Source organism: Oncorhynchus clarkii, chromosome 29 (genome assembly GCF_045791955.1).
Source record: "Oncorhynchus clarkii lewisi isolate Uvic-CL-2024 chromosome 29, UVic_Ocla_1.0, whole genome shotgun sequence".
Classification (NCBI taxonomy): Eukaryota; Metazoa; Chordata; class Actinopteri; order Salmoniformes; family Salmonidae; genus Oncorhynchus; species Oncorhynchus clarkii.
In genome coordinates this window covers 45,691,220-45,709,416 of record NC_092175.1, presented here as the reverse complement: position 1 = coordinate 45,709,416, position 18,197 = coordinate 45,691,220, and the positions used below count along the sequence as shown (strand labels likewise).

General features: G+C 43.5%; 1 protein-coding gene across 3 annotated transcripts in view; it reads right to left on the bottom strand.

Moving 5' to 3' along the window:
- Positions 1–2,733: 2,733 nt before the first annotated feature.
- Positions 2,734–18,197, bottom strand: part of LOC139388072 (transmembrane phosphatase with tensin homology) — a 33,220-nt gene continuing 17,756 nt past the window's right edge. For all 3 annotated transcript variants that reach the window (XM_071134593.1, XM_071134594.1, XM_071134595.1), the window contains exons 12-19: positions 18,054–18,142; positions 16,167–16,228; positions 15,983–16,063; positions 15,568–15,673; positions 10,194–10,291; positions 10,007–10,102; positions 9,656–9,726; positions 2,734–3,947 (exon numbers count right to left, since the gene is read on the bottom strand). In XM_071134593.1, coding sequence (XP_070990694.1) covers positions 3,845–3,947; positions 9,656–9,726; positions 10,007–10,102; positions 10,194–10,291; positions 15,568–15,673; positions 15,983–16,063; positions 16,167–16,228; positions 18,054–18,142 — 706 coding nt within the window. In that variant the 3' untranslated portion in view covers positions 2,734–3,844. The remainder of the gene's footprint in view (positions 3,948–9,655; positions 9,727–10,006; positions 10,103–10,193; positions 10,292–15,567; positions 15,674–15,982; positions 16,064–16,166; positions 16,229–18,053; positions 18,143–18,197) is intronic.

Below are 18,197 nucleotides of genomic sequence, written 5' to 3'. Positions count from 1 at the left end.
ACAGTATACTGCTGTTACTGTCTATCTATCCTTTACCCCTACTTACAGTATACTGCTGTTACTGTCTATTATCTATCCTTTACCCCTACCTACAGTATACTGCTGTTACTGTCTATTATCTATCCTGTTGTCTAGTCACTTTACCCCTACCTACAGTATACTGCTGTTACTGTCTATTATCTATCCTTTACCCCTACCTACAGTATACTGCTGTTACTGTCTATCCTGTTGTCTAGTGACTTTATCCCTACCTATATGTGCATATCTACCTCAATTACCTGGTACCCCTCCCTGCACATCGACTCAGTACTGGTACTTCCTGTAAATAGCCATGTTATTACCTGGTACGTCCTGTATATAGCCATGTTATTACCTGGTACTTCCTGTATATAACCATGTTATTACCTGGTACTCCCTGTAATTCCTGTATATAGACTCAGTACTGGTACATCCTGTATATAGAAGAGTTATCGTTACAATTTTTTGACATGAGTAAATTGGAGGTGTGAAAAAGCATGTGAGCAAGGAGGTCTTCAAAATCTGCTAACAAAACACGTCACTCTGACCTGTAGAATCAGACAAAACACGTCTCTGACCTGTAGAATCAGACAAAACACGTCTCTCTGACCTGTAGAATCAGACAAAACACGTCTCTCTGACCTGTAGAATCAGACAAAACACGTCTCTCTGACCTGTAGAATCAGACACAACACGTCTCTCTGACCTGTAGAATCAGACAAAACACGTCTCTCTGACCTGTAGAATCAGACAAAACACGTCTCTCTGACCTGTAGAATCAGACAAAACACGTCTCTGACCTGTAGAATCAGACAAAACACGTCTCTGACCTGTAGAATCAGACAAAACACGTCTCTCTGACCTGTAGAATCAGACACAACACGTCTCTCTGACCTGTAGAATCAGACAAAACACGTCTCTGACCTGTAGAATCAGACAAAACACGTCTCTCTGACCTGTAGAATCAGACAAAACACATCTCTGACCTGTAGAATCAGACAAAACACGTCTCTCTGACCTGTAGAATCAGACAAAACACATCTCTGACCTGTAGAATCAGACAAAACACGTCTCTGACCTGTAGAATCAGACAGCTAACACAACACGTCTCTCTGACCTGTAGAACCAGACAGCTAACACAACACGTCTCTGACCTGTAGAATCAGACACAACACGTCTCTGACCTGTAGAACCAGACAGCGAACAAAACATGTCTCTGATCTGTAGAATCAGACAAAACACGTCTCTGACCTGTAGAATCAGACAAAACACGTCTCTGACCTGTAGAATCAGACAAAACATGTCTCTGACCTGTAGAATCAGACAAAACACGTCTCTGACCTGTAGAATCAGACAAAACACGTCTCTGACCTGTAGAATCAGACAAAACACGTCTCTGACCTGTAGAACCAGACAGCGAACAAAACATGTCTCTGACCTGTAGAATCAGTCAAAACACGTCTCTGACCTGTAGAACCAGACAGCGAACAAAACATGTCTCTGACCTGTAGAATCAGACAAAACACGTCTCTGACCTGTAGAATCAGACAAAACACGTCTCTCTGACCTGTAGAATCAGACAAAACACGTCTCTGACCTATAGAATCAGACAAAACACGTCTCTGACCTGTAGAATCAGACAAAACACGTCTCTGACCTGTAGAATCAGACAAAACACGTCTCTGACCTGTAGAATCAGACAAAACACGTCTCTGACCTGTAGAATCAGACAAAACACGTCTCTGACCTGTAGAACCAGACAGCGAACAAAACATGTCTCTGACCTGTAGAATCAGTCAAAACACGTCTCTGACCTGTAGAACCAGACAGCGAACAAAACATGTCTCTGACCTGTAGAATCAGACAAAACACGTCTCTGACCTGTAGAATCAGACAAAACACGTCTCTCTGACCTGTAGAATCAGACAAAACACGTCTCTGACCTGTAGAATCAGACAAAACACGTCTCTCTGACCTGTAGAATCAGACAAAACACGTCTCTGACCTGTAGAATCAGACAAAACACGTCTCTCTGACCTGTAGAATCACGTCAGTTCTATTCATGGCTTTTCTATCTGTAATGTCCAGCAACGGTTGTAACCCTGGCTAAACCCCAGCTAAACCCTGGCTAAACCCGGTGGTGACGTCATCATTCGTCGCCCTCGTCACAAAACACACTTCTTCCTTCCCGTCTGATCAGTTGTCATGGGAATGCATTTACAAACAGAACCCTTCAACCGAAGAATCTGAGTTTTTGAAAGTTGTGATACGGATATATATATATATATATATTTCTAGTTGTATAGTCATTATTGATCATCAAGTCTTTATATGACAGACATGTACAATTAATTTCCTGTTGAGACTGGACATTAACAGTAAACTTAAAATAAGATTCAGTCATCATCTGATGTTTTGGTTAAATGGGTTTCCACTGTCATTACACTCATACTAGACTGCATTAAAAAGTTAGGCCTAGATTCAATCTGGACCCGTGGAAGACAGTGGTTATAACCAGATTGCCATTTCCCATTGAGCTGACATATGCTGCGTTTATCGTGAATGTGGTCTCTGTGAACGCGGGAAAATTGCTTTTAAAAACGTGCATAGCCGACAATGTAAAATCGGATTGAATCTGGCCCTTAAAAAATCCTGTGTCATCTACAGTATGTACCAGTATAATTAGAGTAAAATATGAAGACAAAAAAAACAACATGACACGTGGAAATATCTTTATTTATTTTAAGCTGGAACACTGATATTTTAGTGAAACAGAACCCCAGTCTTCCTCACCTACAGCCCATTCACTATCCAGAGGGCTCTACTGCAATGCAGGATCAACAAGTTAGCCAGCTAACTGATAAACAACAAGAAATATCTATTGATTTTCTGATTCATTAAGAAGGTTAAACTCAGAAATGTGTTTTTGGTTGTTGAGTCAATCAGACCATGCCTATTTCAAGTTTATCAGAAAGTTATTTTCAAAAGTTATTTCAGAATATTTAAAAAGTTTAGTTTGCTAATTTATAGATCTTGCTCTTTAGTATACCCCTTCGTATTGTCAGGATAATATTAGCATATAATATTCAGTTACATTTATAAGCCTAGTTTCAGATTATTCTAGACCTGGGAAAAAAAAACCGTTCAATTTAAACAGCTGTTTAGTCCAGGACTATATTTAATCTATGTCCGGGAAACTGGCCCATAAATCTTCCACGGTCTCCACATCTTTAAGGTTTAAGTATTGAACATCCCTCACATCCAAATGATCCCTTTTTGTTTGCTAACATAAATGTAGAAAAATGTAAAAAAAAAAAAAAAAAAAAAATGAAAATCCACAGATTTGACCACAGAGGATCTAATGGCTCAGTGCAAACAGACAGACACCAGGGACTCGGTCCCAATAATAATCACCTTCCTCCTAAATAAACCGTCAGTGCTTCCCCAAGTTGGATTGGTGGGAGTTTCTACCATATTTCTTATACCAGTCATTTTTCTTATCAAATGATAAAGGAAGTGAACGAGTGCACACTCTAGGAGAAAGGATAAGAGGATTGGGACACAGCCAGTCATTTTCTGGTAGTGGAGTGTCTTTGGCTTTGTTCAGGAGGTGTAGGCCCTTTAGTCTGACAGGACTATCACGGGGTCAGAGAAGGCATGAATCTCAAAATGGTACCCTAATCTCTACACAGCACTTTAGTTATATACAGGCCCCATGGGGGCTCTGGTCTGACCGTGCACTATACAGAGTGCTGTTTGGCACACAGACAGGTTTGTTATCAGGGGGTAAGGGCTCAGAGTTGGACAGGGGTTAAAAAGTCAGAGGTCATGGTTCAGAGAAAGACAGGGTGACTCCAAAGGCCTCCTTGTAGAGATCCCAGGTCTTGGCTTTGTGGGGGTTGTCCAATTCTTCTCTAGACAGGACCAGTCTGGGAGGGGGGGGGGGGGGGGGGGGGGATACAGGAGAGAGAACAAAGCATAAACCACAGGGTTTTAAAGACTTGTCACTGGCGTATTAGGGCTCATTCCTACAGATGGAGCAGACAGCCATACCTGTTGTTCTCTATGGAGGAGGTGGTGTTGAACTATACCTGTTGTTCTCTATGTAGGAGGAGGTGGTGTTGAACTATACCTGTTGTATTGAACCATAAAGGAGGAGGAGGTATTGAAACAGAGGAGGTATTGAACCATACCCGTTGTTCTCTATGGAGGAGGTGTTGAACCATAGGAGGTATTGACCCATACCTGTTGTTCTCTATGGAGGAGGTGTTGAACCATAGGAGGTATTGACCCATACCTGTTGTTCTCTATGGAGGAGGTGTTGAACCATAGAGGAGGAGGTATTGAACCATACCTGTTGTTCTCTATGGAGGAGGAGGAATTGAACCATAAAGGAGGAGGAGGTAATTGACCCATACCTGTTGTTCTCTATGGAGGAGGAGGAATTGAACCATAAAGGAGGAGGAGGTAATTGACCCATACCTGTTGTTCTCTATGGAGGAGGAGGAATTGCACCATAAAGGAGGAGGTATTGAACCATAGAGGAGGAGGAGGAGGAGGTATTGAACCATAGAGGAGGAGGAGGAGGAGGTATTGAACCATAGAGGAGGAGGAGGAGGAGGAGGTATTGAACCAGAGGAGGAGGAGAAGGAGGTATTGAACCATAGAGGAGGAGGAGGAGGAGGTATTGAACCATAGAGGAGGAGGAGGAGGAGGTATTGAACCATAGAGGAGGAGGAGGAGGAGGTATTGAACCATAGAGGAGGAGGAGGAGGAGGTATTGAACCACAGAGGAGGAGGAGGAGGTATTGAACCATAGAGGAGGAGGAGGTATTGAACCATAGAGGAGGAGGAGGTATTGAACCATAGAGGAGGAGGAGGAGGTATTGAACCATAGAGGAGGAGGAGGAGGTATTGAACCATAGAGGAGGAGGAGGAGGAGGTATTGAACCATAGAGGAGGAGGAGGAATTGAACCATAGAGGAGGAGGAGGAATTGAACCATAGAGGAGGAGGAGGAATTGAACCATAGAGGAGGAGGAGGTATTGAACCATAGAGGAGGAGGAGGTATTGAACCATAGAGGAGGAGGAGGTATTGAACCATAGAGGAGGAGGAGGAGGAGGTATTGAACCACAGAGGAGGAGGAGGAGGTATTGAACCATAGAGGAGGAGGAGGAGGTATTGAACCATAGAGGAGGAGGAGGTATTGAACCATAGAGGAGGAGGAGGAGGAGGTATTGAACCATAGAGGAGGAGGAGGAGGAGGTATTGAACCATAGAGGAGGAGGAGGAGGAGGTATTGAACCATAGAGGAGGAGGAGGAATTGAACCATAGAGGAGGAGGAGGAATTGAACCATAGAGGAGGAGGAGGTATTGAACCATAGAGGAGGAGGAGGTATTGAACCATAGAGGAGGAGGAGGTATTGAACCATAGAGGAGGAGGAGGTATTGAACCATAGAGGAGGAGGAGGTATTGAACCATAGAGGAGGAGGAGGTATTGAACCATAGAGGAGGAGGAGGTATTGAACCATAGAGGAGGAGGAGGTATTGAACCATAGAGGAGGAGGAGGTATTGAACCATAGAGGAGGAGGAGGTATTGAACCATAGAGGAGGAGGAGGTATTGAACCATAGAGGAGGAGGAGGTATTGAACCATAGAGGAGGAGGAGGTATTGAACCATAGAGGAGGAGGAGGTATTGAACCATAGAGGAGGAGGAGGTATTGAACCATAGAGGAGGAGGAGGTATTGAACCATAGAGGAGGAGGAGGTATTGAACCATAGAGGAGGAGGAGGTATTGAACCATAGAGGAGGAGGAGGTATTGAACCATAGAGGAGGAGGAGGTATTGAACCATAGAGGAGGAGGAGGTATTGAACCATAGAGGAGGAGGAGGTATTGAACCATAGAGGAGGAGGAGGTATTGAACCATAGAGGAGGAGGAGGTATTGAACCATAGAGGAGGAGGAGGTATTGAACCATAGAGGAGGAGGAGGTATTGAACCATAGAGGAGGAGGAGGTATTGAACCATAGAGGAGGAGGAGGTATTGAACCATAGAGGAGGAGGAGGTATTGAACCATAGAGGAGGAGGAGGTATTGAACCATAGAGGAGGAGGAGGTATTGAACCATAGAGGAGGAGGAGGTATTGAACCATAGAGGAGGAGGAGGTATTGAACCATAGAGGAGGAGGAGGTATTGAACCATAGAGGAGGAGGAGGTATTGAACCATAGAGGAGGAGGAGGTATTGAACCATAGAGGAGGAGGAGGTATTGAACCATAGAGGAGGAGGAGGTATTGAACCATAGAGGAGGAGGAGGAGGAGGAGGTATTGAACCATAGAGGAGGAGGAGGAGGAGGAGGTATTGAACCATAGAGGAGGAGGAGGAGGAGGAGGTATTGAACCATAGAGGAGGAGGAGGAGGAGGAGGTATTGAACCATAGAGGAGGAGGAGGAGGAGGAGGTATTGAACCATAGAGGAGGAGGAGGAGGAGGTATTGAACCATAGAGGAGGAGGAGGAGGAGGTATTGAACCATAGAGGAGGAGGAGGAGGAGGTATTGAACCATAGAGGAGGAGGAGGAGGAGGTATTGAACCATAGAGGAGGAGGAGGAGGAGGTATTGAACCATAGAGGAGGAGGAGGAGGTATTGAACCATAGAGGAGGAGGAGGAGGTATTGAACCATAGAGGAGGAGGAGGAGGTATTGAACCATAGAGGAGGAGGAGGAGGTATTGAACCATAGAGGAGGAGGAGGAGGTATTGAACCATAGAGGAGGAGGAGGAGGTATTGAACCATAGAGGAGGAGGAGGAGGTATTGAACCATAGAGGAGGAGGAGGAGGTATTGAACCATAGAGGAGGAGGAGGAGGTATTGAACCATAGAGGAGGAGGAGGAGGTATTGAACCATAGAGGAGGAGGAGGAGGTATTGAACCATAGAGGAGGATGAGGAGGTATTGAACCATAGAGGAGGATGAGGAGGTATTGAACCATAGAGGAGGATGAGGAGGTATTGAACCATAGAGGAGGAGGAGGAGGTATTGAACCATAGAGGAGGAGGAGGAGGTATTGAACCATAGAGGAGGAGGAGGAGGTATTGAACCATAGAGGAGGAGGAGGAGGTATTGAACCATAGAGGAGGAGGAGGAGGTATTGAACCATAGAGGAGGAGGAGGAGGTATTGAACCATAGAGGAGGAGGAGGAGGTATTGAACCATAGAGGAGGAGGAGGAGGTATTGAACCATAGAGGAGGATGAGGAGGTATTGAACCATAGAGGAGGATGAGGAGGTATTGAACCATAGAGGAGGAGGAGGTGGTATTGAACCATAGAGGAGGAGGAGGTGGTATTGAACCATAGAGGAGGAGGAGGTGGTATTGAACCATAGAGGAGGAGGAGGTATTGAACCATAGAGGAGGAGGAGGTATTGAACCATAGAGGAGGAGGAGGAGGTATTGAACCATAGAGGAGGAGGAGGTATTGAACCATAGAGGAGGAGGAGGTATTGAACCATAGAGGAGGAGGAGGTATTGAACCATAGAGGAGGAGGAGGTATTGAACCATAGAGGAGGAGGAGGTATTGAACCATAGAGGAGGAGGAGGAGGTATTGAACCATAGAGGAGGAGGAGGAGGTATTGAACCATAGAGGAGGAGGAGGAGGTATTGAACCATAGAGGAGGAGGAGGAGGTATTGAACCATAGAGGAGGAGGAGGAGGTATTGAACCATAGAGGAGGAGGAGGAGGTATTGAACCATAGAGGAGGATGAGGAGGTATTGAACCATAGAGGAGGAGGAGGTGGTATTGAACCATAGAGGAGGAGGTGGTATTGAACCATAGAGGAGGAGGAGGTATTGAACCATAGAGGAGGAGGAGGAGGTATTGAACCATAGAGGAGGAGGAGGAGGTATTGAACCATAGAGGAGGAGGAGGAGGTATTGAACCATAGAGGAGGAGGAGGAGGTATTGAACCATAGAGGAGGAGGAGGAGGTATTGAACCATAGAGGAGGAGGAGGTATTGAACCATAGAGGAGGAGGAGGTATTGAACCATAGAGGAGGAGGAGGTATTGAACCATAGAGGAGGAGGAGGTATTGAACCATAGAGGAGGAGGAGGTATTGAACCATAGAGGAGGAGGAGGAGGTATTGAACCATAGATGAGGAGGAGGAGGTATTGAACCATAGATGAGGAGGAGGTATTGAACCATAGATGAGGAGGAGGTATTGAACCATAGAGGAGGAGGAGGTATTGAACCATAGAGGAGGCGGTATTGAACCATAAAGGAGGAGGAGGTATTGAACCATAGAGGAGGAGGTATTGAACCATAGAGGAGGAGGTATTGAACCATAAAGGAGGAGGTATTGAACCATAAAGGAGGAGGAGGTGTTGAACCATAAAGGAGGAGGAGGTATTGAACCATAAAGGAGGAGGAGGTATTGAACCATAGAGGAGGAGGAGGAATTTAACCATACCTGTTGTTCTCTATAAAGGAGGTATTGAACCATAGAGGAGGAGGAGGTGTTGAACCATAAAGGAGGAGGAGGTATCGAACCATACCGGTTGTTCTCTATAAAAGGAGGTGTTGAACCATAGAGGAGGAGGTATTGAACCATACCTGTTGTTCTCTATAAAGGAGGTGTTGAACCATAGAGGAGGAGGTATTGAACCATACCTGTTGTTCTCTATAAAGGAGGTGTTGAACCATACCTGTTGTTCTCTATAAAAGAGGTATTGAACCATAAAGGAGGAGGAGGGATTGAACCATACCTGTTGTTCTCTATAAAGGAGGTATTGAACCATAGAGGAGGAGGAGGAGGTATTGAACCATAGAGGAGGAGGAGGAGGTATTGAACCATAAAGGAGGAGGTATTGAACCATAGAGGGGGAGGAGGTATTGAACCATAGAGGAGGAGGAGGTATTGAACCATAGAGTAGGAGGAGGTATTGAACCATAGAGGAGGAGGAGGTATTGAACCAGAGGAGGAGGTATTGAACCATAGAGGAGGAGGAGGTATTGAACCATAGAGGAGGAGGAGGTATTGAACCATAGAGGAGGAGGAGGTATTGAACCATAGAGGAGGAGGAGGTATTGAACCATAGAGGAGGAGGAGGTGGTATTGAACCATAGAGGAGGAGGAGGTGGTATTGAACCATAGAGGAGGAGGAGGTATCGAACCATACCGGTTGTTCTCTATAAAGGAGGTGTTGAACCATAGAGGAGGAGGTATTGAACCATACCTGTTGTTCTCTATAAAGGAGGTATTGAACCATACCTGTTGTTCTCTATAAAGGAGGTGTTGAACCATAGAGGAGGTGTTGAACCATACCTGTTGTTCTCTATAAAGGAGGTATTGAACCATAAAGGAGGAGGAGGTATTGAACCATACCTGTTGTTCTCTATAAAGGAGGTATTGAACCATAGAGGAGGAGGAGGAGGTATTGAACCATAGAGGAGGAGGAGGAGGTATTGAACCATAGAGGAGGAGGAGGTATTGAACCATAGAGGAGGAGGAGGTATTGAACCATAGAGGAGGAGGAGGTATTGAACCATAGAGGAGGAGGAGGTATTGAACCATAGAGGAGGAGGAGGTATTGAACCATAGAGGAGGAGGAGGAGGTATTGAACCATACCTGTTGTTCTCTATAAAGGAGGTGTTGAACCAGAAATAGAAAGGACAGTCTTCATATCCTTTAGGGAGACCCTGGAGAGGAAGATACAGGAAGCATTATTAGAAGACAATATACACACCCGAGGGCTATGAGACTGAATTGTATCTGTGTTACATTTGAAATGTGTTCCTTAACACTTCGAATGGCTTTTAAAATGTTCTCTTTAAATAATGGCTTCCATTAGTTCTGTGACGTTTAAAGTCTTCCCCCAAATACAAGCTCCAGTTAGTCGTGTTACGTCTAAAGTATTCCCCTGAATACAGGTACTCTTGTGTCACGTCTAAATTCTTCCCCCCATCCACAGGTACTCACAGCAGAGGACTCAAACATGACCTTAACGTCACCGTTGACAACAGGCCCCTCCTGCAGGCTGATCACCACAGAGTTGTTACCAGCATCAGGAAACACCTGGGACAGATCAATACATAATTTAATACATGTGGAAAACACCTGGGACAGATCAATATATCAACCAATCAATCAAGTGTGTGTGCCTCACCGTGCAGTTCTCTTGTTTGGCACAGACACACAGGAACACCAGCTTCTTCCTTACAATGATCTTCACCTTCAAGTCACTACCATTCCCTTTACCCACACCTAGAACACAGAGGGGGGGGGGGGGATTCTTACTCAACAAGCTGTCATTCTAATAGGTTTAATAGCTTGTGAAAATAGCACAAGTTCTGCCACCAAACGTTATTACAGTGGCCTTTAAAAAGTCAGTGAAATTATACCTATTTGGCATAAAATGGCATAAAAAAATGGCATAAAAACAACATGGCTGTCAATGGCAGCCTAAAGTCTCATCGACCTGCTGTTTGCATTGCAATAAAGTTGTTTATCAATTACACCATTGCCAGAATGCGAGGACAGAGATCAGGTTAAGATGCTGCAACATCAGTCACACTAGTGCAGAATCACATGTATTTATAAAGCCTTTCTTACATCAGCTGATGTCTCAAAGTGCTGTACAGAAACCCAGCCTAAAACCCCCTGAACAGCAAGCAATGCAGGTGTAGAAGCACGGTGGCTAGGAAAGACTCCCTAGAAAGGCCAGAACCTAGGAAGAAACCTAGAGAGAAACCAGGCTATGAGGGGTGGCCAGTCCTCTTCTGGCTGTGCCGGGTGGAGATTATAACATTATAACATGGCCAAGATGTTCAAATGTTCATAGATGACCAGCAGGGTCAAATAATAATAATCACAGTAGTTGTCGAGGGTGCAACAGGTCAGCACCTCAGGAGTAAATGTCAGTTGGCTTTTCATAGCCGATCATTCAGAGTATCTCTACCGCTCCTGCTGTCTCTAGAGAGTTGAAAACAGCAGGTCTGGGACAGGTAGCACGTCCGGTGAACAGGTCAGGGTTCCATAGCCGCAGGCAGAACAGTTGAAACTGGAGCAGCAGCACGGCCAGGTGGACTGGGGACAGCAAGGAGTCATCAGGCCAGGTAGTCCTGAGGCAGAACAGCATTGCCTGGACACTGATGTGCCTGATTTTAAATGGAGACTCCAAATAATATATTGGAGATATGGCCAAAGAGTAGCAAAAATGTTGATAATCAAGGTAAGAATAGACATACCGGTAGCTATAAAGTTCTGTTTAATGAAACTGTAGGGACATATGCGATTATAATTTTAGAGCATTGCCGGTTTGATTAGCTAGCTAGCCAGACTAGTGGATTCACGTCTCATCCCAGCAGGTCAGCTGTGGCACAAGGTAATAGCTATCTATGCCACATGTTAACCAAGCTAGCAACTACAATGCCTTCAGAAGGTACTCACACCCCTTGACTTTTTACACATTATGTTACAAAGTGGGATAAATTAACAATATAATCTAACGTCAAAGTGGAAGACAAATTCCATGATTTGTACAAATTTAATGAATAATAAAACCTTAATATATCTTGACTAGATAAATATTCACCCCTCTGAGTCAATACATGTTAGAATCACCGTTGGCAGCAACTACAGTTGTGAGTCTTTCTGGGTCAGTATAAGAGCTGGGAGTCTTTCTGGGTCAGTCTCTAAGAGCTGGGAGTCTTTCTGGGTCAGTCTAAGAGCTGGGAGTCTTTCTGGGTCAGTCTAAGAGCTGGGAGTCTTTCTGGGTCAGTCTCGCTAAGAGCTGGGAGTCTTCCTGGGTCAGTCTCTAAGAGCTGTGAGTCTTCCTGGGTCAGTCTCTAAGAGCTGTGAGTCTTCCTGGGTCAGTCTCTAAGAGCTGTGAATCTTTCTGGGGCAGTCTATGAGCTGGGAGTCTTTCTGGGCCAGTCTCTAAGAGCTGGGAGTCTTTCTGGGCCAGTCTCTAAGAGCTGGGAGTCTTTCTGGGCCAGTCTCTAAGAGCTGGGAGTCTTTCTGGGCCAGTCTCTAAGAGCTGGGAGTCTTTCTGGGCCAGTCTCTAAGAGCTGGGAGTCTTTCTGGGCCAGTCTCTAAGAGCTGGGAGTCTTTCTGGGCCAGTCTCTAAGAGCTGGGAGTCTTTCTGGGCCAGTCTCTAAGAGCATTGCATACCTGGATTGTACAATATTTGCCAATTTTTCTTGAAAAGAAAAATGTAAAAAGTTGGTTGTTGATCATTGCTAAACAGCCATTTTCAAGTCTTGCCATAGATTTACATGCAGATTGAAGTCAAAACTTTAAACTAGGTTTAAAAACATTAAATGTCATCTTGGTGAGCAACTCCAGTGTATATTTGTCCTTGTGCTTAAGGTTATTGTCCCGCTGAAAGGTGAATTTGCAGACAACCAGTTTTTCCTGTGCTTAGCGCCATTAAGATTTTATCCTAAACATCTCCCTAGCCGATTACAAGCATACCCATAACATGATGCAGCCACCACCATGCTTTAAAATATGAAGAGTGGTACTCAGTGATGTGTTGTCCCCAAAAATAATGCTTCGTATTCAGGACAAAAAGGTGTCCTGAATATATATATATATTACCCATCTACCAATGGTCCCATGTTACTCAGTTGGTAGAGCATGGCCCTTGTAATGCCCGGGTTGTGGGTTCGATTCCCACGGGGGACCAGTATGAAAATGTAAGTGGCTCTGGATAAGAGAGTCTGCTAAATGACTCTCTACTGTAAGTCTCTCTGGATCAGAGAGTCTGCTAAATGACTCTCTACTGTAAGTCTCTCTGGATCAGAGAGTCTGCTAAATGACTCTCTACTGTAAGTCTCTCTGGATCAGAGAGTCTGCTAAATGACTCTCTACTGTAAGTCTCTCTGGATCAGAGAGTCTGCTAAATGACTCACTACTGTAGTGGCTCTGGATAAGAGAGTCTGCTAAATGACTCACTACTGTAGTGGCTCTGGATCAGAGAGTCTGCTAAATGACTCACTACTGTAGTGGCTCTGGATCAGAGAGTCTGCTAAATGACTCACTACTGTAGTGGCTCTGGATAAGAGAGTCTGTTAAATGACTCACTACTGTAGTGGCTCTGGATAAGAGAGTCTGCTAAATGACTCACTGCTGTAGTGACCCTGGATAAAATAATCTGTTAAATGACTCACTACTGTAGTGACCCTGGATAAAAGAGTCTGTTAAATGACTCACTGCTGTAGTGACCCTGGATAAAAGAGTCTGTTAAATGACTCACTACTGTAGTGGCTCTGGATAAAAGAGTCTGTTAAATGACTCACTACTGTAGTGACCCTGGATAAAAGAGTCTGTTAAATGACTCACTACTGTAGTGGCTCTGGATCAGAGAGTCTGTTAAATGACTCACTACTGTAGTGGCTCTGGATAAAAGAGTCTGTTAAATGACTCACTACTGTAAGTGACTCTGGATCAGAGAGTCTGTTCAATGACTCACTACTGTAAGAGTAAAAGACAGAAATGTAAATGCAAAATGTTTCCTTCTTTGTGAGACAGTGGAAAACCTCCCTGGTCTCTGTGGTTGAATCAGTGGTTGAAATTCACTGCTCGACTGAGGGACCTTACAGGCAAATGTCTGTGTGGAACAGAAATGAGGTAAATCAACACTGTTTAAAAATATTTTCTCTGTGACTCTAGTGTCACTGTAGATAACCTCCCACCAAATGCTTCAAAAAGTCCCTATGGGACATGCAAAATATTATTCCCCTCCTTTAGAAATGCATACTAGCAAGTGGATAGCAGCGCCATCTGCTGACCATTTAGGGCGTTCTCAGCTGGTGTGACAAATTTCGCAGGGACAAAATGTATGTTAATATGCATTGCCCAATCAAGTGTATTCTCTCTTTTCAGAGGACAACAATAGGCTAAATTGTGTTTTATCCTCAATTATGTTTTATGTAATGTCTCTGGGTGGAGACGTTTTTAATCACATAATCAAAACCTGCTATGGAGTGAATGTTATTATAGTGGACAGATATTCAATCAAACCTGCTATGGAGTGGATGTTATTATAGTGGATGTTATTATAGTGGATGTTATTATAGTGGACAGATATTCAATCAAACCTGCTATGGAGTGGATGTTATTATAGTGGATGTTATTATAGTGGATGTTATTATAGTGGATGTTATTATAGTGGATGTTATTATAGTGGATGTTATTATAGTGGATGTTATTATAGTGGACAGATATTCAATCAAACCTGCTATGGAGTGGATGTTATTATAATGGATGTTATTATAGTGGATGTTATTATAGTGGACAGATATTCAATCAAACCTGCTATGGAGTGGATGTTATTATAGTGGATGTTATTATAGTGGATGTTATTATAGTGGATGTTATTATAGTGGACAGATGTTCAATCAAACCTGCTATGGAGTGGATGTTATTATAGTGGATGTTATTATAGTGGATGTTATTATAGTGGATGTTATTATAGTGGACGTTATTATAGTGGACAGATATTCAATCAAACCTGCTATGGAGTGGATGTTATTATAGTGGATGTTATTATAGTGGATGTTATTATAGTGGATGTTATTATAGTGGATGTTATTATAGTGGATGTTATTATAGTGGACAGATATTCAATCAAACCTGCTATGGAGTGGATGTTATTATAGTGGATGTTATTATAGTGGATGTTATTATAGTGGATGTTATTATAGTGGATGTTATTATAGTGGACAGATATTCAATCAAACCTGCTATGGAGTGGATGTTATTATAGTGGACGTTATTATAGTGGATGTTATTATAGTGGATGTTATTATAGTGGATGTTATTATAGTGGATGTTATTATAGTGGACAAATATTCAATCAAACCTGCTATGGAGTGGATGTTATTATAGTGGATGTTATTATAGTGGATGTTATTATAGTGGATGTTATTATAGTGGATGTTATTATAGTGGATGTTATTATAGTGGACAGATATTCAATCAACCTGCTATGGAGTGGATGTTATTATAGTGGACGTTATTATAGTGGATGTTATTATAGTGGATGTTATTATAGTGGACAGATATTCAATCAAACCTGCTATGGAGTGGATGTTATTATAGTGGATGTTATTATAGTGGATGTTATTATAGTGGATGTTATTATAGTGGATGTTATTATAGTGGACAGATATTCAATCAAACCTGCTATGGAGTGGATGTTATTATAGTGGATGTTATTATAGTGGATGTTATTATAGTGGATGTTATTATAGTGGACAGATATTCAATCAAACCTGCTATGGAGTGGATGTTATTATAGTGGATGTTATTATAGTGGATGTTATTATAGTGGATGTTATTATAGTGGACAGATATTCAATCAAACCTGCTATGGAGTGGATGTTATTATAGTGGATGTTATTATAGTGGATGTTATTATAGTGGATGTTATTATAGTGGACAGATATTCAATCAAACCTGCTATGGAGTGGATGTTATTATAGTGGATGTTATTATAGTGGATGTTATTATAGTGGACAGATATTCAATCAAACCTGCTATGGAGTGGATGCGGATGCTCTTGATCTTCAGGCTCTGTTCTGGAGGAAGTTGTCGGTTGAACTTAGTCTTCATCACTTCATAGTAACCCACGTACCTGCTCTGTAACACACACACACACACAGAGATTCAGGCTGGGGGGCCACCGCTCTACAGGCCGGGGGGCCGCCGCTCTACAGGCCGCTCTGCAGGCCGGGGGCCACCGCTTTTGGACCCAAATGTTACCTGTGGCCTTGTTGAGAAACACTACACCACCTTTATGTCTCTATGTTTTACACAGTCAGCCCAATTCTGATCTTGTTCTCACTAATTTGTCGTCTTTTATTTTCCCCTCACAAAGATCAGAATTGGGCTGTCTGTGTAAACGCAGCCCAATGTAGCAGAGACTAAGCGCGAGTCATATCCGTGTACCTGAGACGGGGTCTCCACTCCCTGGAACTTGGAGCTGCGGCTCTTGTCTGTTCTCCTCTCCCCAAAGTAGTCCAAGCTGTCCTGTAGATCATAAACATGTTATGGGGGTGGTGTTTTTGTGTTAAAACAGTTTAAGCACTGTGTCATGCTGAAATACCTGAACCATTTCAGGTAATTGCCCTACCTGAGCGCTCTCAAACTGGTCACTGTCGATGAGCCAGGTACACACCAGAGTCCCTGTACGCCCTGTAGGAACACACACACACACACCACTGTTAAAAAAGGGGCCATTTTTGGACTTATTAAAAAGTAAAACATTGATTCTTGAAGAATATTACTTATAAATGCCTCATGAGCTTCACTGTCGTACCTCATCAGAACCAAAAATATAAGCTTGTTTCACTCCAATGTTGGTAAACAAATGTAAACAATAGGGCTGACCCCTGTAGAGCTGACCCCTGTACTGCTGACCCCTGTACTGCTGACCCAAATTAGTGGACTGGACAATTTTTTAGACTGTTGGTCGACCAAGATTTTTTGAACTCGTACGGGGACACCTAAGAAGCGTTAATATGGAGTTGGTCCCCCCCTTTGCTGCTATAACAGCCTCCACTCTTCTGGGAAGGCTTTCCACTAGATGTAGGAACATTGCTGCTATAACATCCTCCACTCTTCTGGGAAGGCTTTCCACTAGATGTTGGAACATTGCTGCTATAACAGCCTCCACTCTTCTGGGAAGGCTTTCCACTAGATGTTGGAACATTGCTGCTATAACAGCCTCCACTCTTCTGGGAAGGCTTTCCACTAGATGTTGGAACATTGCTGCTATAACAGCCTCCACTCTTCTGGGAAGGCTTTCCACTAGATGTAGGAACATTGCTGCTATAACATCCTCCACTCTTCTGGGAAGGCTTTCCACTAGATGTTGGAACATTGCTGCTATAACAGCCTCCACTCTTCTGGGAAGGCTTTCCACTAGATGTTGGAACATTGCTGCTATAACAGCCTCCACTCTTCTGGGAAGGCTTTCCACTAGATGTTGGAACATTGCTGCTATAACAGCCTCCACTCTTCTGGGAATGCTTTCCACTAGAGGTTGGGACTTGCTTCCATTCAGCCACAAGAGCATTAGTGAGGTCGGGCACTGATGTTGGGCGATTAGGCCTGACTCACAGTCATCATTACATCATCCCAAAGGGGGTGAGTTCAGGGCTCTGTACAGGACAGTCAAGTTCTTCCACACCGATCTTGACAAAACATTTCTGTATGGACCTCGCTTTGTGCACGGGGGCATTGTCATGGTGAAACAGGAAAGAACCTTCCCCAAACTGTTGTCATAAAGTTGGAAGCACAGAATCATCTAGAATGTCATTGTATGTTGTAGCGTTAAGATTTCCCTTCACCTCAACTAAGGAGCCCGAACCATTAAAAACATCCCCAGACCATTATACCTCCACCAAACTTTACAGTTGGCACTATGTATTCGGGCAGGTAGTGTTCTACTGGCATCCACCAAACCCAGAATAGTTCGTCGAGTTGCCAGACGGTGAAGCGTGATTCATTCATCAAGTAATGTTTTCTTCACCTCAAAATGGCAAACAAAGTCTGTTGTTACATACATTGAGAATTACCATAGTTACTCAATGTACATGAACAATCTTTCCAGCTCGCTCCCTTTCAATAACCACTCAGCGTGAAAGGAAACAATGTCATGCTCTGACACAGCTACATACTGTCATCACAACAGATTCATACTGTCATCACCACAGATTCTATACTGTCATCACCACAGCTACATACTGCTATCATGTCATCATCACAGCTACATACTGCTATCATGTTATCATCACAGCTACATACTGCTATCATGTTATCATCACAGCTACACACTGCTATCGCGTTATCACCACAGCCACATCCTATCATCACAGGTACACACCGTTATCATAGCTACATTGTTTGTAAAAAACCTAAGCCAACCCAGTCTGTTTTTCTCCATGAGTTGCTCAACATTATTATAGCTGGCTGGCTGCTACTACAGGATATTACCAGTAGATGGCGTAGTAGTTACCTTTTCCTCCTTTACAGTGTATCGCAATGATGTTTTTGGGATCAGCTGCCATCCACTCTCTCACACCTGCAGTGTACTTCAGCATGTCCCTGAGATGAACACACACACACAAAACTATTTGATAGAAAATAACAAGTAGAATAA